This window comes from Macaca fascicularis, chromosome 16 (assembly GCF_037993035.2).
Source record: "Macaca fascicularis isolate 582-1 chromosome 16, T2T-MFA8v1.1".
In the NCBI taxonomy this organism is placed as follows: domain Eukaryota; kingdom Metazoa; phylum Chordata; class Mammalia; order Primates; family Cercopithecidae; genus Macaca; species Macaca fascicularis.
In genome coordinates, this window is record NC_088390.1 from 63512802 (window position 1) to 63533511 (window position 20710).

At 44.8% G+C, this 20710-nt stretch overlaps 1 protein-coding gene and 1 long non-coding RNA gene across 21 annotated transcripts in view; both read left to right on the top strand.

Moving 5' to 3' along the window:
- LOC135967710 (uncharacterized) overlaps positions 1 to 11432 on the top strand; it is a 39582-nt gene extending 28150 nt beyond the window's left edge. The window contains exon 3 of the long non-coding RNA XR_010581885.2: positions 11311 to 11432. This is a non-coding gene — a long non-coding RNA (uncharacterized lncRNA). The remainder of the gene's footprint in view (positions 1 to 11310) is intronic.
- Positions 11433 to 11526: 94 nt separating this feature from the next.
- The window catches only part of ATP6V0A1 (ATPase H+ transporting V0 subunit a1), a 63743-nt gene continuing 54559 nt past the window's right edge, over positions 11527 to 20710 (top strand). For all 20 annotated transcript variants that reach the window (XR_006693014.3, XR_012425853.1, XR_012425854.1 and 17 more), the window contains exons 1-3: positions 11527 to 11587; positions 13466 to 13629; positions 19324 to 19402. Coding sequence is in view for 14 of the 20 variants with exons in the window: in XM_045374815.3 (XP_045230750.2) it covers positions 13513 to 13629; positions 19324 to 19402 (196 nt within the window). In the remaining 6 variants the exon portion in view is untranslated. The remainder of the gene's footprint in view (positions 11588 to 13465; positions 13630 to 19323; positions 19403 to 20710) is intronic.

Consider the following 20710-nt stretch of genomic DNA (forward strand, 5'->3'; position numbering starts at 1 on the left):
ATAATCTAACTCCTGAAAACTAATAACAAAGAAAAAATATCGGCCGGGCGCGGTGGCTCAAGCCTGTAATCCCAGCACTTTGGGAGGCCGAGACGGGCGGATCACGAGGTCAGGAGATCGAGACCATCCTGGCTGACACGGTGAAACCCCGTCTCTACTAAAAAATACAAAAAACTAGCCGGGCGAGGTGGCGGGCGCCTGTAGTCCCAGCTACTCAGGAGGCTGAGGCAGGAGAATGGCGTGAACCCGGGAGGCAGAGCTTGTAGTGAGCCGAGATCTGGCCACTGCACTCCAGCCTGGGCGGCAGAGCGAGACTCCGTCTCAAAAAAAAAAAAAAAAAAAAACAAAGAAAAAATATCGACAGCAGTAAGAGAAAAACATCCTTCCCACAAAGTAAAAACAGATTGAACCACAGTAGATTTCTCATCAAAAACTAAAAAAGGGCAGAAGGAAGTGGCACAACGTTTTTCAAATGCTCGAAGAAAAAACTATCAAAAACGAAAGAGAAATCAACATATTTTCAGATGAAGAAAAACTAAGAGAATTTGTCATCTGTAGATCTACCCTTTTAAAAAATGGCTAAAAGGGGGCCAGGTGCAGAGACTCACTCCTGTAATCCCATCACTTTGGGAAAACGAGGCGGCGGATCACTTGAAACCAGGAGTTTGAGACCAGCCTGGCCGATGTGGCAAAACCCAGTCTCTACTAAAAATACAAAAATTTGCCAGGCATGGTGGCACATGACTATAGTTCCAGCTACTCTGGAGTCTGAGGCAGGAGAATCAGTTGAACCTGGGAGGTAGAGGTTGCAGTGAGCAGAGATCACACCCACTGCAATCCAGCCTTCATGACAGGGCAAGACTTCATCTCAAAAAAAAAAAAAAAAAAAGAAAAGCTAAAGGAAGTTCTTGAAAAGAAAGAAAGGGAAATGATAAAGGAAGGGACCCCGGCCAGGCGCGGTGGCTCACACCTGTAATCCCAGCACTTCGGGAGGCCGAGGTGGGCGGATCACGAGGTCAGGACATTGAGACCATCCCATCCTGGCTCACACAGTGAAACCCCGTCTCTACTAAAAATACAAAAAACTAGCCAGGCGTGATGGCGGGCGCCTGTAATCTCAGCTACTCAGGAGGCTGAGGCAGGAGAATGGCGTGAACCCGGGAGGTGGAGCTTGCAGTGAGCCGAGATCGGGCCACTGCACTCCAGCCTGGGCGACAGAGCAGGACTCCGTCTCAAAAAAAAAAAAAAAAAAAAGAAAGGACCTTGGAACATCAAGGTTGAAAAAAGGACATGGAAAGCAAATATATGAGTAATTACAATATGCTTTCCTTCTTGTATTAGTCAGCTAGGGCTTCCATAACAAAATACCGCAGACTGGGTAACTTGGCCAACAGTATTTATTTTCTCACCGTTCCGGAGGCTGGAAGTCTAAGACCAAGGTGTTGGTAGATTTGGTTTTTCCTGAGGCCTATTTTCTTGGCCTGTAGCTGGCCACCTTCTTGCTGTGTCCTCCCCTGGCCTTTTGTCTGTGTGTGACTACTCCTGGTGCCTTTTCCTCTTCTTAAAAGGACACTGGGCCAGGTGCGGTGGCTCACCCCTGTAATCCAGCACTTTGGGAGGCCAAGGCAGGCGGATCACCTAAGGTCGGGGGTTTGAGACCAGCCAACACGGAGAAACCCCGTCTCTACTGAAAAAACAAAATTAGCCAGGCGTGGTGGCACATGCCTGTAATCCCAGCTACTCAGGAGGCTGAGGTAGGAGAACTACTTGAACCCGGGAGACGGAGGTTGCGGTGAGCCGAGATTATGCCATCGCACTCCAGCCAGGGCAACAAGAGTGAAACTCCATCTCAAAAAAAAAAAAAAAAAAGGACACCAGCTGGGCTCGGTGGCTCACACCTGTAATCCCAGCACTTTGGGAGGCCGAGGTGAGAGGATCACTTGAGGTCAGGAGTTTGAGACCAGCTTGGTCAACATGTTGAAACCTTTGTCTCTACTAAAACAGAAAACGACAACAAAAAAAATTAGCTGGGTGTGGTGGCACACGCCTGTAATCTCAGCTACGCAGGAGGCTGAAGCAGGAGAATCACTTGAATCCGGAAGGTGGAGGTTGCAGTAAGCTGAGATTGCGCCGCTGCACTCCAGCCTGGGCAACAGAGCGAGACTCCGTCCCCCCCACAAAAAAGGACACCAGTCCTGTTGGATTAGTGTCCCACACTTATGGCCTCATTTAGTCTTTATTTATTTATTTTTGAGATGAGGGTCTCACTCTGTTGCCCAGGCTGGAATGCAGTGGTACGATCTCAGATCACTGCAACCTCCGTCTCCCAGGTTCAAACAATTGTCCTGCCTCAGCCTCCCAAAGAGCTGGGATTACAGGTGTGTGCCACCACTCCTGGCTAATTTTTTTGTGTTTTTAGTGGAGACAGGGTTTCACCATGTTGGTCAGGCTAGTCTCGAACTCCTGACCTCAAATGATCTGCCCATCATGGCCTCCCAAAGTGATGGGATTACAGGCGTGAGCCACTGCGCCCAGCCCTCATTTAATCTTAATTACATCTTTAAAGGCCCTGTCTCCAATGTACAGTCACAGTAGGGGTGAAGGGTTCAACCTATGAATTTGGGAAGACACAATTCAGTCTATAACACTTCTCCTCTTGAGTTTTCTCAATTATGTTTGATGGTTGAAATAGACTGTATAACATTGCCCAATGTGGTTTAGGAACTATTTAAGACAATTATGTCTTAAATGGGAAAGTAAAAAGACTGAAACAGAGGTAAGAGTTTTATACTTAAGCTGATAAAAATGAGACACCATTTGACTGTGATAATTTATATATGTATAATATGAAACCCATTACAACCACTTAAAAAATCTATACAAAGAGATACACTCAAAAACACTATAGGAAAATTAAAATGGGATTAATAAAAAAAGGTACAGGTAACCCACAGTAAGCCAGAAAAAATAAAACACAGAGACAACAAGAGGAACAAGCAGAAAACAAAAAATGAAACTGCAGACTTAAGCCTTTTATTTATTTACATGCTTACTTTTTTAGCAATGGAGTCTTGCTTCAAGGCTAGAGTGCCAGTGGCATGATCGTAGCTTGCTATAGCTTCGGAATTCCTGGGCTCAAGTGATCCTCCCACCTCAACTTCCCAAGTAGTTGGGACTACAGGCGCACATGCCACCACTCCTGGCTAGTTAAAAAAATTTTTTTAAAGCCGGGCACGGTGGCTCAAGCCTGTAATCCCAGCACTTTGGGAGGCTGAGACGGGCAGATCACAAGGTCAGGAGATCGAGACCATCCTGGCTAACACGGTGAAACCCCGTCTCTACTAAAAAATACAAAAAACTAGCCGGGCGAGGTGGCGGGCGCCTGTGGTCCCAGCTACTCCGGAGGCTGAGGCAGGAGAATGGCGTAAACCCGGGAGGCGGAGCTTGCAGTGAGCTGAGATCCAGCCACTGCACTCCAGCCTGGGCGACAGAGCCAGACTCAGTCTCAAAAAAAAAAAAAAAAAAAAAAAAATTTTTTTGATCTTGCTATGTTGCCCAGACTGGTCTCAAACTCCTGGGCTCAAATGATCCTTCTGCCTCAGCCTCTCAAAGTGCCGGGGTTACAGGCATGAGCTACCACACTTGGCGTTTAAGCCTTAACATATCAATAATTACATTAAATGTAAACAAAGTGCAGAAATTAAAAAGCAGACTTTGGCCAAGCACGGTGGCTCACACCTGTAATCCCAGCACTCTGGGAGGCCAAGGCAGGCAGATTACTTGAGGTCAAGAGTTTGAGACCAGCCTCATCAACATGGTGAAACCCCGTCTCTACTAAAAATACAAAAAAATTAGCGGGGTGTGGTGGTGGGCAACTGTAATCCCAGCTACTTGGGCGGCTGAGGCAGGAGAATTGCTTGAACCCAGGAGGCGGAGGTTGATGTGAGCCGAGATTGCACCATTGCACTCCAGCCTGGGCAACAAGAGCGAAACTCTGTCTCAATAAATAAATAAATAAATAAATAAATAAAAATAAATAAATAAGCAGACATTGACACTGGATTAAAAATATGACACAACAATATGCTGTTTTCTTTTCTTTCTTTCTTTCTTTTTTTTTTTTTTTTTTTTGAGACGGAGCCTTGCTCTGTTGCCCAGGCTAGAATGCAGTGGCACGATCTCGGCTCACTGCAACCTCCGCCTCCCAGGTTCAAGCGATCCTCCTGTCTCAGCCCCCCTAGTAGCTGGGATTACAGGCACGCATCACCATGCCCGGCTAATTTTTGTATTTTTAGTAGAGACGGGATTTTGCCATGTTGGCCAGGCTGGTCTCAAATCCCTGACTTCAGGTGATCCACCCGCCTCGGCCTTCCAAAGTGCTGAGATTACAGGCGTAAGTCACTGTGCCCGGACAATAATATGCTGTTTTCAAGAATCTCATTTCAGGCCAGGTCCAGTGGATCACATCTGTAATCTCAGTACTTCAAGGGACTGAGCAGGGAGGATCATTTGAGTCCAGGTGTTTGAGTGCAGCCTGTGCAACATAGGGAGACATTGTCTCCATGAAGAATCAAAAAATTAGTCTGGTTTGGTGGTGTGTGACTGTGGTCCCAGCTACTCCAGAGGCTGAGGCGGGAGGACTGCTTCAGCCTGGAAGCTGAAGGCTGCAGGGAGTCATGATTGCACCATTGCACTCCAGCCTGGGCAACATAGCAAGAGAGTCTTTTTAGAAAAAAAGAAATGGGTTGGGTGCCATGGCTCATGCCTGTAATCCCAGCACTTTGGGAGGCAGAGGCAGGCAAATCGCCTGAGGTCAGGAGTTTGAGACCAGCCTGGCCAACACGATGAAACCCTGTCTCTACTAAAAATACAAAAATTAGCCAGGTGTAGTGGTGTGCACCTCTAATCCCAGCTACTCGGGAGGTGGAGGTTATGGTGAGCCAAGATTGCGCCCCTGCACTCCAGCCTGGGTGACAGAGCAAGACCCCATATCTTAAAAGAAGAAAAGAAAAGTTTACTAAGTATATACTGAATACCAGGTACCAAAATAGGCAGTGAGAATACAATAAGTGAGATACGCAGGGTCCCTTCTCTTGGAGCTTTATGTACTACTGAAAGTTAGATCTCTCCTTTGACCATTGAATCAACTAGATTTTTCTATTAGAATTTTCCAATGTATTCATTCCACGTCTCCCTTTCTTTCTTGAAGTCACTAGAAACCCAATATAGAAACATTTGACAGATTTTCCACTTCAGAAATCTCCAACTAGTTTCTCACTTTCCTGGACAAATATTTCAGGTCTAACGTCGCAGACGTTTCTCGGCCTTGTGTCACTCAGCCCTTTCCCTCGTTCCCATCCCAAGATTTCTCATGTTTTCCAAATTTAGTTTCCTTAAAAAGCCTCTTTGCATAGCATTCTTAACTTCCACAACTTAAGAGGCTCACTGCCTCATGTGTCTGTCACAGGCGTCATGAGGATTGCATAAAATGTCACATGCCTTAGGCTCATTTATATCTCCTTGTCCATGCAATCATTAGCAGAGCTTCAGAGGAAGTCTCAAAATCTATTAGGTTTTTACTTTTTACCAAAAGGCCTTTATCTTAAACACTCACAGGCTTTGAAAGTAAAAGCAGAAGTATTTTAAGGAACTCAGAGTGAAGCTGTAAAAGGGACTACTTCTATGGAAACAAACTGCTAATCAACAGGTCACCTAAAGGTTGTAGTAGGAGAATTCTCTCAATGAATGCTCAAATCAGATTCTTGGTAGAACAGTTTAAGAATCAGAATCCATTTTCACATAAAAAGAAAACTTTTAAAAATGGATTTTTGGTTGCAAAAAGGAAAATATATGCCAGGTGTGGTGGCTTACGCCTGTAATCCTAGGACTTTGGGAGGCCAAGGAGGGCAAATCACTTGAGGTCAGGCGTTCGAGACCAGCCTGGCCAACATGGTGAAACCCTGTCTCTACTGCCAGGTGCGGTGGCTCACACCTGTAATCCCAGCACTTTGGGAGGCCAAGGTGGGTGGATCACCTGAGGTCAGGAGTTTGAGACCAGCCTGGCCAACATGGTAAAACTCTGTCTCTACTAAAAATACAAAAATTAGCTGGGCGTGGTGGTGCATGCCTGTAATTCCAGCTACTTGGGAGGCTGAGGCAGGAGAATCACTTGAACCCGGGAAGAGGAGGTTGCAGTGAGCCGAGATGGCACCACTGCACTCCAGCCTGGGTTACAGAGACTCTGTATCAAAAAAAACAAAAAACAAAAAAACAAAAAAATCCTATCTCTACTTAAAATACAAAAAAATTAGCTGGGTGTGATGGCAGGCCCTGTAATCCCAGCTACTTGGGAGGCTGAGGCAGAATTGCCTGGACCTGGGAGGCAGAGGTTGCAGTGAGACGAGATTGCGCCACTGCACTCCAGTCTGGATGACAGAGTGACACTCCGTCTCAAAAAAAAAAAAAAAAAATTCATGTATAACGGGGAACCTGTGAAGGTGGCCTTATTTGGAAATAGGATATTTGCAGATGTAATCAGGTTAAGATGGGATCATACTGGATTAAGTGGTGCCCTAAGTTAATGGCTGGTGTCCCTATGAGAGGAAGAGAATTTGCCTACAGACAGAGACACATACAGGAGGCCAGGTGCAGTGGCTCACTCCTGTAATCCCAGCACTTTGGGAGGCTGAGGCGGGGGGATCACTTGAAGCCAGGAGTTTGAGACCAAACTGAGCAGTATGGCAAAGTCCCGTCTCTACTGAAAATACAAAAATTAGTTGGGCATGGTGGTGTACACCTGTAATCCCAGCTACTCAGGAGACTGAGGCAGGAGAATTGCTTGAACCTGGGAGATGGAGGTTGCAGTGAGCTGAGATTGCACCACTGCACTCATCTGGGTGACGAGCAAGACTCTATCTCAAACAAAAAAAAAAAAAAAAAAAGAGAGAGAGAGAGAGACATAAAGAAGAACGAATACCATGTGAAGATGGAGGCAGCAATTGAGATGATTGCATCTATAAGCCAAGGAACACCAAGGATTTCTGGCAACCACCAGAAGCCAGGAAGAGGGAAGAAAGGATTCTTTCCCAGAGCCTTTGGAGATATTATGCTCTGCAGACACCTTGATTTCAGACGTCTAGCCTCCACTGTGAGAGAATAAATTTCTGTGTTTTTGTTTTTTTGAGACAGAGTCTCACTGTGTCACCCAGGCCGGAATGCAGTGGCTCAATCACAGCTCGCTGCAGCATCAACCTCCCTGGCTCAGGCTCAAGCCATCCTCCCACTTCAGCCTCCTGAGTAGCTGGGTCTACAGGCACGTGCCACCACGCCCAGCTAATTTTTTATATATAGTTTTTACAGACAGGGGTCTTGCTGTGCTGTCCAGGCTGGTCTCAAACTCCTGGGCTCAAGACATCCTTCTGCCTTGGCCTCCCAAAGTGCTGGGATAACAGGAGTGAGCCACCACATGTGGCCAATTTCTGTTGTTTTTTGTTTTTTTGAGACAAAGTTTTGCTTTTTCGTCCAGGCTGGAGTGAAGTGGTGCAATCTTGGCTCACTGCGGCCTCTGCCCCCTGGTTTCAAGTGACTCTCTTGCCTTAGCCTCCCAAGTAGCTGTGACTACAGGCGCCCACCACCACGTCCTGCTAATTTTTGTATTTTTAGTAGAGATGGGGTTTCCCCATGTTGGCCAGGCTAGCCTTGAACTCCTGACTTCAGGTGATAGGCTCGCCTCGGTCTCCCAAAGTGCTAGGATTACAGGCATGAGTCACCATGGCTGGTCTGATTTCTGTTGTTTTAAAAGTTACCCAGGTTGTGGTTATTTGTATGGCGGCCTTAGGAAACGAATACTGGAAGCCTATGGAGAAGACATTGGAGCAGATATGTATTTCAAAACACTGGGCTTAACGTTAAAACTCTCCTCTAGGCCCCATTATCCTCTATCCCATCTAAGTGGGATAAGCTAACATGAGCTAGCTGATTCTTTACTGGTGGAAATTTGGACAGTTGACATGAATTCAAACTAAAAATTTTTTTTTTTTTTTTTTTTTTTTTTTTTTTTTTTTTTTTTGAGACGGAGTCTGGCTATGTCGCCCAGGGTGGAGTGCAGTGGCCGGATCTCAGCTCACTGCAAGCTCCGCCTCCCGGGTTTTTACGCCATTCTCCTGCCTCAGCCTCCCGGGTAGCCGGGACTACAGGCGCCCACCACCTCGCCCGGCTAGTTTTTTGTATTTTTTAGTAGAGACGGGGTTTCACCGTGTTAGCCAGGATGGTCTCGAACTCCTGACCTCATGATCCGCCCGTCTCGGCCTCCCAAAGTGCTGGGATTACAGGCTTGAGCCACCGCGCCCGGCCCCCAAACTAAAAATTAAACATAAAAAAACCACATTTAATCATTTCACTACAGCAACAATTGTCATAACTTTTTGAGACTCTATCAGTTAGAGCCCTACCTCTGTTCTATTCTTTTTGTGGTAGTGAAGAACTAATCTTTATAATTTTTTTTTTTTTTTTTTTGAGACTGAGTTTTGCTCTTATTGCCTATGCTGGAGGGCAATGGCACGATCTCAGCCACTGCAACCTCCCCCTCCGGGGTGCAAGTGATTCTCCTGCTTTAGCCTCCTGAGCAGCTGGGATTACAGGCATGCACCACCATGCCCAGCTAATTTTTTGTATTTTCAGTAGAGACAGGGTTTCACCATGTTGGCCAGGCTGGTCTTGAACTCCCGACCTCAGGTAATCCACCTGCCTCAGCCTTCCAAAGTGTTGGGATTACAGGCGTGAGCCACCACACCTGGCTTTAATTGTTTTTTAGCCATTTTCACAAATGCTAGAGAATAGCTTGGTTTAGATACTCAGAACTGTGTCACCGGCCAAGCCTCATATGGAATTGCTCATGTCTTCTAGGGCTGTAGGTGTGGTCAACAGCATTTTAAAATTTGATCTTATTGGACATATGCCTCAGTTTTACCATATCATCTGTTAAATGGGGATAATAATAGTAACTGCCTCCTAGTGTTGTTGTGAGGATTAAATGAGTTCGTATTTACCAAGCATGTAGAAAAGTGCCTGGCACATAGCAAGTATTAATCATTGGACTCCTCTCTCTCTTGCCATTTGGGAAGTTTATTTCTCACTGAACCATGAGCTCTTCTAGGATAAGAAGCACGTCTGTTTCATTTTCTGTCCCCAGCACCTAGCACCCCTCTCTGGCACATAGTAGGCCCTCAGCAAGCATCTGCTGCCTAAAAGGCACTATCCAGCAGGCAGTATGAAATTCCATTTCTGAGTCTTGAAGAATGGAGTCAGGTGGAAAAACAGATAGGAGTTCTACACATAAACGTTTAAGCTTGACAACAGGCAAGACCATCAAGGAAGAGAGCATGGAGGGAAAATAAATAGAACACCAAGGAAGGATTGATGGCAGGAGGTGGAAGCAAACAGAAAAAGAGTTCTGAAACAATATTCTTTCAAAGAAGCTATGAAAAGAGTTCAAGGGAATTGAAGTAAGTCCAGAGGAAAGGCTGTCTTAAAAGTGGAGTGTGAAAAATTTGTGGTTAGCAAGCAGCTGACTGAGGTTAATTTTTTTTTTAACTCTCAGAGGAAGGAAATGACATTGTGTAATAGTTTTCTCTAACTTGGCAGGCTTTCAAATGTGGGTGCCTATCTGTCTTGCCAGAAGAGTTGACAGCTAGGCAGCAGGGAGAAGTAGGGTATGGCTCTCTCTAAGACTCTGTGTCTTAAGATTGTATCAAAGTCAATTTATATCTTCGTTCACAATGAGACAATAAATTCAAATAGAACATCCATTTTTGCCCCCTTATTATTTTGTTTAGGTTGGTAAAGCAGGTTTGATTATTTTTTTTTTTCAGGTTGACAAAATTATCAGCAACAAGTTTTTATCTGGAATATCTCCCTCATCACACTTGAATTTCAATAGGGTTCCACCACCCAGGGAGACTGAATAACCGGTTTTCTGAGTTTTTCCTGATTCTGGTTATCATAAACGATTCTGGTTATCACAAATGACCTGAGATCCCACTCTTCCTTAAAAAGGCAAGAAAAGGGAATCAGTATCGATATTTGATAATGGCATTTAAAAAATAACAGGTATCATTTTAGAGTTTAAAAACGTTTTTCGATATTTAATTTACAAGAGTACAAGCCATAAAAAATGTTTTTAAAATAAATTTGAGGAATTGAAAACTCTTAAGTGGTCAAATGAGCCCACATGAATCTACCAAACAAGACTGAAATGTACTTTCACAACATATGGTCTGATGAGGTTTTTCCTGTTAAATGGAGAAAAATAGACCCGGGGAAGTTGCTGGAAGGCATGAACCATGTACCATTTAAAGACAGGTTTTCCATACTTATGCGAATGAGACCCCATTAAATACTCCACTACAGGATCTAAAGCTAGCCTCTCCCCGGTCTGGGGCTTAAATGTTCTCATCTGTAAAATAAGGGGAAAGGGAAAGGGTGGTGTGTGTGTGTGTGAATTCTTTGGATATGAAAATAGAGAAGACATTAATTATTTGGGTGTGTATGTGTGAATTCATTCTTTCGATATGAAAAATAAAGAGAGGGCCGGGCGCGGTGGCTCACACCTGTAATCCCAGCACTTTGGGAGGCCGAGGCGGGTGGATTACTTGAGGCTAGGAGTTCGAGACCAGCCTGGGCAACATGGCGAAACCCCATCTCTACTAAAAATACAAAAATTGCTGGGCGGCGTGGCACGCGCCTGTAATCTCAGCTACTAGGGAGGCTGAGGCAGGAGAATCGCCTGAACCCGGGAGGCGGAGACTGCAGTGAGCCGAGAATGCACCATTGCATTCCAGCCTGGGAAACAGACCATCTTAAAAATAAATAAATAAATAAAAAATAAATCCGGGCGTGGTGGCTCACGCTTGTAATCCCAACACTTTGGGAGGCGGAGGTGGGTGGATCACGAGGTATGGAGTTCGAGACCAGCCTGGCCAACATGGTGAAATCCCGTCTCTACTAAAAAAAAATACAAAAATTAGCCGGGCATGGTGGTGCGTGCCTGTAGTCCCAGCTACTTGGCAGGCTGAGGAAGGAGAATCGCTTCAACCCAGGAGGTGGAAGTTGCAGTGAGCCGAGATCACGCCACTGCACTCCAGCTTGGGCAACACAGTGAGACTTCATCAAAAAAAAAAGAAAAGAAAAAAAAGAAAGAGAAAAGACAACCTTGCCTCAGTATAAGGGGTAAGGAAAAAGGATTCAGGGAGGCTCAGGAACTTAAGGCCTCGAGCACCTGCAACTCCAGCCCCTCCTACTAACCCTCCGCAGCCTGGAGACACAGCACAAGGGCCAAGATGGCGTCAGCTTGCCGAGTCTCGCCTGCGATCCCCGTGACTTCGCACCGCTGCAGCCCAGACAAGGCCGCGCCCCATTGGCCAACTGGAATGAGGTCATTGCGGGGGCGGGGGCGGGGGCGGGGGCCGGCGGCGGCGCAGGGGCGGGGCTTTGCGGACGCACTGACGTCGAAGCGCTGCTCCCGGAGCCGCGGAGGCTGCGGGCTTGGCTGCGGCGGTTGCTGTGGCGGCTGCTGTGGCGGCGGTTGGAGGTGAGTTGGGGCTGTAGGTTTAGTGCAACAGGGAGCGGCCCTCGATGGACGTAGGAAATCCTTCTAAGAGCCCCCTTGATTGTCAAAGGAATTGGCAGGGATCTTAAGTCTTCGAGATAAAATGGGGGTTCGCCTCCTCCTTGGGCACCTCTTCTGTCCTGAGGAACCGGAGGCTCACTGCCCTTTGGAAGCCCCGAATCCCTTCCCTGCTTCAAGGGGTGGGCGGAGGAACGGGAGGTTATTGGATAGGCAGAAGAATTTAGGGGGCTTCTTAAAGGGTCTCTCAGTTTGGGGGTTTTCCTCTCCTTTTTTCCCATCCCGAAGTAGATGTGCCTGGGTCCAGAGAATTCCTGCTCATTGGGTAGACAGGAAATGAAGCAGGTGAATACCGTGGGAGGAGGCGAGGACCGGATGACAGGAGTGAGATTCTTCGAGGCAGGGCGCAGGGGCGCTGTAGTTGGACTCATCTTTTGCAGAATTGCTGTTTCTTCATATTTTGTTTTGTGATCGTCCAGACTACTTTGGCCTAATTAGTTTTCTGTTAGCCTCCATTGCTATAGAGATACTGTTGGGAGACCTGTGATCTTTAAAGAGCAGGAGGAGGGAGGCGACTCATTGGAGGCTTATCATTATCCACAGTCCCAGAACTCTGCTGATCAGGCCTCATTTTATGTGTTTAGAGGTTGTAGAATCTCTTTTTGTTGAAGGGTGGTGCCTGTAACAGCTGATTTGGATGATTCAGATGTACAGAATCTTAACGTTAACCTACATATTCTCTTGAGAAGTCCTTGCTTATGTCTGAGCGTGTGTTACTGTCTTGAACATCACATGCACAAAGGTTTGTTCGTTCCGATTTCTCAAAATGTCTCCCAGCCTTCTAGAAGAGTACATCTTCCTTTGATGTCAGACTCATCTATCAGTACTCAACATAGATGCCCTTATGACACTAAAAATACTGTACATTTTTCTGAGTTTGGATACTGGACAGGCTGTGCCTTAAACATTAGCTGATAGAGAATAAATAATTGCAGTTTCAGGACCACTGATAGCGCCAGTTGTCTCATACCCGGCTACAGTAAGACAGCCCTAAAACGAAACCTTTATTGGCTCATGAGATTTGACAGATGGAAGAATGTGATTAATCTTGAAGGTAGGGATGAGAAACAGAAAGCTGCAGAGGTAGAAGGCTTATTCTTTGTGGCTTGATAAAACTGCTTTGTCATTACCAGTGTGTTCCTGTCATGCTTGATTTGAAATTGAGCTTAATATGCAAGCTGGTTGCTTTTGCCAGATAATAGTTATTTGTTTGAATTCCTAAGGGGGAAACACTATTTTCTGAGGAATCTGGAAGATTAACCCCTTTAGTGTAGCCATAGCTTTAGGATAGTGCCAGAACTTTGGGCTTTTAGAAATGCGCATTGTCAGTAGAAGGGAGAAGGATAGTTACAAGGCAGACATCTTTATGAGAGGTAATCAAGGCCTCTTCTGTTTGTTTCCTGCACTAGCAAAAACAGATTGAACAGTGTGAAAGTCACTGCCTCAATATTGTGTCCTGGGTATTTAAAGAGTTGTTTGAGGTTCTCAGTTCCTGTCTTTAATCTGGATACATTCTTATATGTTGAGTTGCCCAAAATGTTGTCATTTGATCCTGATGTTGACTGGAACGGAAGTGACTTTTCATCTGGCACTCTGTGGGACAGGATTCAGGAACTGCCCTTGCAATTTCTCCTTTCCATCTTTCTAGATAGGGTGTCAAAACAGTTGTTGACCTGTCCTCATGGGGTGGAAGAAATGTAAATGCAAGAACCTTAGTGGGGTGTCATTTGCTCTTAGCCCTTGTGGTAATTTCCAAAGTTATGTCATTTCTCTTTGCTTCAGATTGGAGAGAAATCCAGGTACCCACTTGACTGGTACCTTCTGCCACCATGGGGGAGCTTTTCCGGAGTGAAGAAATGACACTGGCCCAGCTTTTTCTACAGTCAGAAGCTGCTTATTGTTGTGTCAGTGAATTAGGAGAACTTGGAAAGGTTCAGTTTCGTGACGTAAGTAGTTGTGGGGCTGTGACTTGATTACTGCTGAACTCTGTTGTTATCGTGGTCAGATGTCTTATGATGAATGTTTTGTTTTTTTATTTGCAAAAATAACATTATAGCACTGGCTTCCTATTGGCAGAATCCACATTTTGAGTTGTCTTTCTAAAGGTGAGAATGTTTTGTGCCAATCCTTCCATGCTTTTGCTAGCTCTTACTTTCAGAACAATCCTAAGCATTCTCCAGGTAATTGGGATGCAGGGAGAGGTTACCAAACTAACCTGACCAAGGCTTTCACTTTGGTTTTGGGCTCTTTAACACCAATAGCAAGGTATTTAAAAAATATATTGCAGTTTTTCCATATAGTAGTACCTTTTAAAAAAACAAAATTTGAGGTATCCAGCTATAGATATGTAGTATATAAATAAGCATATATTGAATATTCATTATTTTGGAATATTATACTGGGCACTTGGAGAAGCTATCTAAAGAATATGGACAATCTAGGCTGGGTGCAGTGGCTCACGCCTGTAATCCTAGCACTTTGGGAGGCTGAGGTGGGCAGATCGTGAGGTCAGGAGTTTGAGACCAGTCTGGCCAACATGGTGAAACCCCGTCTCTACTAAATAAATTTAGCATGATGGCACAGGCCTGTGATCCTAGCTAGTTGGGAGGCTGAGGCAGGAGAATCGCCTGAACCTGAGAGGCAGAGGTTGCAGTGAGCTGAGATTGCGCCACTGCACTCCAGCCTGGGCGACAGAGTGAGACTGCATCTCAAAAAACAACAGCAGCAAAAAACTTATCATCCTTAATTTGCAGTTCTTCATCTGGTCCTATGTTGTCCCCCTTCTTAACATCTATTGGCTCTATTCAGCCTTCTTTCCTTTTGCTTATGCTGTACTTTAGTCATAAAGAAAAACGAGATGGGGCCAGGTGCAATGGCTCACACCTGAAATGCCAGCATTTTGAGAAGCCAAGGCAGGAGGATCACTTGAGCCCAGGAATTGGAGACCAGCCTGGGCAACCTAGGGAGATCCTGTCTCTGCCAAAAAAAAAAAAAAAAAACCTAGCTGGGTGTGCTGGCACATGCCTGTGGTCTCAGCTACAGCTACTTGGGAGGATCACTGAAGCCCGGGAGGTCGAGGCTTAGTGAGCTGTGATTATGCCACTGCACTCCAGCCTGGGTGACAGCATGACTCTGTCTCAAAAAAAAAAAAAAAAAAAGAGGTGGGGGGAATATTATAATGACCACCTGTGTTTCTACTATCTACTTAAGAGGGAAACATTCCATGTATAATTGAAACCTCCAGTGTCTCTTTCTTCCCAGAGGTAACCCGTACAGTTACTTTTTTTGCTTTTATTTCTCCTATGTGTGTTTTTTGTTGTTGTTGTTGTTGTTGTTGTTGTTGATTTTCTTTTTGAGACAGAGTCCGCTCTGTCGCCCAGGCTGGAGTGCAGTGATGCAATCTCAGCTCATTGCAACCTCTGCCTCCTGGGTTCAAGCAATTCTCCTGCCTCAGCCTCCCGAGTAGCTGGGACTACAGGCATGCACCACCATGCCCAGCTAATTTTTGTATTTTTAGTAGAGACGGGGTTTCACCACGTTGGCCAGGCTGGTCTCGAATGCCTGACCTCAGGTGATCCACCTGCCTTAACCTCCCAAAGTGCTGGGATTACAGGCATGAGCCACCACACCTGGCCAACAGATATTTCAGTTTCTTCTAGTTCTGTTAATTTTTTTTAACATTAAGAAAAAAAATAGAGATAGGGTCTCGCCATGTTGCCCAGGTTTGTCTTGAACTCCTGGACTCAAGCGATCCTCCTGCCTCAGCCTCCCAAAGTCCTAGGATTACTGGTGTGAGCCACTGTGCCTGGCTGAAATGTACACATCTTAAGAGTACAATTTGCTGAATTGATAACTTTATACACCTCTGTAAGCAGCACCCCAATCAGGATATGGAACTTTTTTTTCTTTTGGAGACGGAATCTCGCTCTGTTGCCCAGGCTGGAGTGTAGTGGTGCGATCTCGGCTCACTGCAACCTCCGCCTCCTGGGTTCAAGCAATTCTGCTTCAGCCTCCTGTGTAGCTGCGACTACAGGCACACGCCACCACGCCCGGCTAATTTTTTTTTTTTTTTAATTTTAGTAGAGATAAGGTTTCACCATGTTGCCCAGGCTGGTCTCAAACTCCTGACCTCAGGTGATCCACCCCTGCTCGGCCTCCCAAAATGCTAGGATTACAGGCATGAGCCACCAGGCCCAGCCTGAACATTTTCATCAGTCCAGAAAAGTATCTGTGTCTACTGCTAGTTGCTACCCTTAATAGGTAACCTGTTTTGATTGCTGTCGTCATAGGATTAGTTTTCCCTGTTCTTGAATTATATGTAAATGACTCATAATTGCAAACTCTAATGTCTGACTTCTTTTACTCAACCTCTGTTTCTTGCAAGTATCTGTAGTTCATTTTTTAAAATTGCCGAACAGTAAGTAGTTCATTGTATGAATACAGCACAATGTTTTCATCCTTTCTTTTGTCATTACTCATTTGGGGCTATTATGATTAAAGCTGAAGTAAACATTATTGTAAAAGTCTTTTTTTTTAACTTACAGGTTTTGATTTTTCTTAAGCAAACCCAGTTGACCCTTGAAAATGCAGGGGTTAGGGGTGCTGATCTCCCCATGTAATCAAAAATCTGCATACAACTTTGACTTCCGCAAAACTTAATTATTGATAGCCTGCTTTTGACCAGAAGCCCTACCAATTTCATAAACAGTCGATTAATACATATTTTGTATGTTATATGTATTGTACACTGTATTCTTAGAATAAAGTAAGCTAGAGAAAAAATACTGTTAAGAAAATCATATGGAAGATAAACAGTGTTTACTGGAAGTAGATCATTATGAAGCTCTTCATCCTTATTGTCTTTATATTGAGGGAGGCTGAGGAGGAGGAAAGGGAGGGGTTGGTCTTACTGTCTCAGGCTGGCGGAGGTGGAAGAAAATCTGTGTATTAGTGGACCAGCAGAGTTCAAACCCACATTGTTCAAAGGTCAACGGGAACTGAGTAGTGGCATGCTCAGTCATGGGTTGGGTAGGTGTATGTTTAACTTTGTAAGAAACTGCCAACAGTTTTCCAAATCTTTTACTTCCTTTTTAATAGCATTTATCACAACAAATTGTAATAATTGGTTTGCATCTGTCTCTTCTATAGAGCTGAAGACCGGGACATAGCTTATTAATCTTAATCGCTAATAAAAATTTTTGCCTTCGATTCCTCTAATATTAATATATTGAGTTCTTGAAGAGAGAACTGTTGAATGCATGGATATGTATGTGTTGTGTGTTTGTATTTTTTTTTTTTTTTTTGAGACCGAGTCTAACTCTGTCACCCAGGTTGGAGTGCAGTGTCGCGATCTCAGCTCATTGCAACCTCCGCCTCCCAGGTTAAAGCGATTCTCCTGTCTCAGCCTCCCGAGTAGCTGGGATTACAGGTGCCCGCCACCACGCCCAGCTAATTTTTTTGTATTTTCAGTAGAGACAGGGTTTCCCTGTGTTGCCCAGGCTGGTCTCGAACTCCTGACCTCATGATCTGCCCGCCTCGGTCTCCCAAAGTGCTGGGATTACAAACATGAGCCACTGTGCCCGGCCAATGTGTTTGTATGTTTCTATGTGTGTATGCATATAATATATATACACATATACATGATTAAGCTAATAAATTGTGTTGTTCAACTTTTCAAAGCTAGGACATAGCTTATTCTTTGTATTTTCCCCAGTGCCTAGTTCAGTATCTGACACATATTTGGTGCTTCATAAATGTTGAGTAAATATAGTTTTTTCTTTGTGTTAATTTTATGGAATTTATCACATGCTATTTTATTGGTTGGGTTCACCTTCTCTATTAGATTGCAAGCTTTTTATTTAATTTAATTAATTTATTATTATTATTTTTTGAGACAGAGTCTTGCTCTGTTGCCCAGGCTGGAGTGCAATGGCACAATCTTGGCTCACTGCAACCTCCACCTCCCAGGTTCAATTGATTCTTGTACCTCAGCCTCCTGAGTCGCTGGGATTACAGGCATGTACCACTACGCCCGGCTAATTTTTTGTATTTTTAGTAGAGACAGGGTTTCACCATGTTGCCCAGGCTGGTCTTGAACTCCTGAGCTCAGGTAATTCTCCTGCCTCGGCCTCCCAAAGTGGTAGGATTATAGGCATGAGCCACCACGTCCAGCCTATTTATTTTTTTGAGACAAGAGTCTCACTCTGTCACCCAGGCTGGAGTGCAATGGCATGATCTTGGCTCACTGCAACCTCTGCCTCCCAGGTTCAAGCGATGCTCTTGCCTCGGCCTCCCGAGTAGCTGAGATTACAGGTGTGCGCTACCATGCCCAGCTAATTTTGTATTTTTAGTAGAGATGGGGTTTCGCCATGTTGGCAAGGCTGGTCTTGAACTTGAACTCCTGACCTCAGGTGATTCGCCCACCTTGGCCTCCCAAAATGCTGGGATTACAAGTGTGAGCCACTGTGACTGGCCAGGTTGCTAGCTTTTTTTTTTTTTTTTTTTTTTTTGAGACGGAGTCTCGCTGTGTCTCCCAGGCTGGAGTGCAGTGGCGTGATCTCGGCTCACTGCAAGCTCCGCCTCCCGGGTTCACGCCATTCTCCCGCCTCAGCCTCCCAAGTAGCTGAGACTACAGGCGCCCGCCACCACGCCCGGCTAGTTTTTTATATTTTTAGTAGAGACGGGGTTTCACCATGTTAGCCAGGATAGTCTCGATCTCCTGACCTCGTGATCCACCCGCCTCGGCCTCCCAAAGTGCTGGGATTACAGGCTTGAGCCACCGCGCCCGGCCGGTTGCTAGCTTTTTAGTGAGTAGGTACTTGTTTTGTTTTTATTTGTATATTCCTGAACATCTGTCATATTGCTTTGAAAATTACTTATGGTGCCAGACGTGGTGGCTCATGCATGAATCCCAGCACTTTGGGAGGCCGAGACGGGTGGATCACCTGAGATCAGGAGTTCGAGACCATCCTGGCCAACATGATGAAACCCTGTCTCTACTAAAAATGCAAAAAAATTAGCCGGGCATGGTGGCGTGTACCTGTAATCCCAGCTACTCAGGAGGCTGAGGCAGGAGAATCGCGTGAACCTGGGAGGCAGAGGTTTCAGTGAGCTGAGATTGCACCACTGCACTCCAGCCTGGTGACAGAGCAAGACTCTGTCTCAAAAAAAAAAAAAGAAAAGAAAAGAAAAAGAAAATTACTTATGGTATGAGTGAAAAAACTAAAGCCTGTCACTGAGAAGGTGAGGGCCTTGGGACAGAAAAACAAGAGAAGTTCCTCTTCTGCTTGGAAAGAAAGAGAGAAGGAAAACAGAGTTTCTGTGATATTCATTGCCCAAATTTTAGGTGGTGGGAAGGAAGCTCACTGAGACTTTTGGTCTAGGCAGAACATTTTGTACCATTGTGTTTTACCTAATTTACCTCCATTCCAGTAATGTTGCAGCAACGAAGGAGGAAGTTTTTATCCTTAGCTGGTGTGACTGGCCGTAAAGCAGTTTTTCGGACCAGTAGACAATTTTGATTAGTGTTGCATCATGCATTTACACAAAATTAGTTTTTCACTTTGCAGAATGTGTTGCTTGAGAAACAGAAGAAATAGATACAATATTTCAATGTTTGGTATTGTGTTTTTATTTTTCAGTTAAATCCAGATGTGAATGTTTTCCAACGGAAATTTGTGAATGAAGTTAGAAGATGTGAAGAAATGGATCGAAAGCTTCGTATGTGCACTTTGGTCTTGTGTAATTTTCTTTTAATGAATCATTTGTCTTAGATTAATGACATTAGTCCTCTTAATAGAGGAAGAAAATGCTATAAGAGAAAAGAAAAAGGAAAAATCTTGCAGTTAAGATGCTGAGGTGAATTTCTGGTATACGAGTAGATTTTGTGGTCTTTGGGCTAAGTAGTGCTTAACGGAAACCTTGTTTGAAATAACATGCTGCAAGCTGAAAACTGGTTATTTTTTTTGTGAGATTTCAAAAACAAAACTACATTATAGAATTTTGAGAAATAGGACCCAGCACACCATCAGTTTTTGTCAGCAGAGCCACCTTTTAATTTGAGCTATTTAAGAGGGAGGAAACTAACATTTATTTAAGTTCCATTGAGGGCTAGCTTGCTCACATACATTATTCATTCCCCCACAACATTCCTTCAAGATGGGTATTACCTTATTTAATGATTGAGGAAACTAAAGATCAGAGAGGCTTAGTGACTTGCCCTGGAACGTAAACAGTTATGATGGAATCAGTATTTGAAGCCAGGTTGTTCTGTCTGACTCAAAAATCCATGATCTTGCCACTCTACTAAGCCAACTTGTGCTTAGCTGATAAGTGAATTGGTCCCCACTCTAAAAAACAGTTGTAGTTGTCACTTGAAACACTTTTCTCTTCTGGTATTTTGGGTCCTTATTACCTGTTCTGCTTTTTCATTTTTATTTTATTTTATTTTATTTTATTTTATTTTATTTATTTATTTTTTTGAGATGGAGTCTTGCTGTGTCGCCCAGGCTGGAGTGCAGTGGCCGGATCTCAGCTCATTGCAAGCTCCGCCTCCCGGGTTTTTACGCCATTCTCCTGCCTCAGCCTCCCGAGTAGCTGGGACTACAGGCGCCCACCACCTTGCCCGGCTAGTTTTTTGTATTTTTTAGTAGAGACGGGGTTTCACCGTGTTAGCCAGGATGGTCTCGAACTCCTGACGTCGTGATCCGCCCGTCTCGGCCTCCCAAAGTGCTGGGATTACAGGCTTGAGCCACCGCGCCCGGCCTCATTTTTATTTTTTATGCTTAAAACCGACCTGATTGTTTTCAAATTTAATGAACCCCTTTAGATCTGGAGTTGTCTCACTAGTGTGTTAAGTGTCAAATATTCTATTGTATTGTACTCTTCTTCCATAACTCTGCTTTGCCAATAGTATCTATAACCAGAACTGTCATACTTTGGAGTGGCATTCGCGTTGGGAGGAGAGGTGCGGCCTTGAAGGCCAGTGTTAAGACCTGAAGAAAGAAAGAAGGCAGTTGTGGGATGACC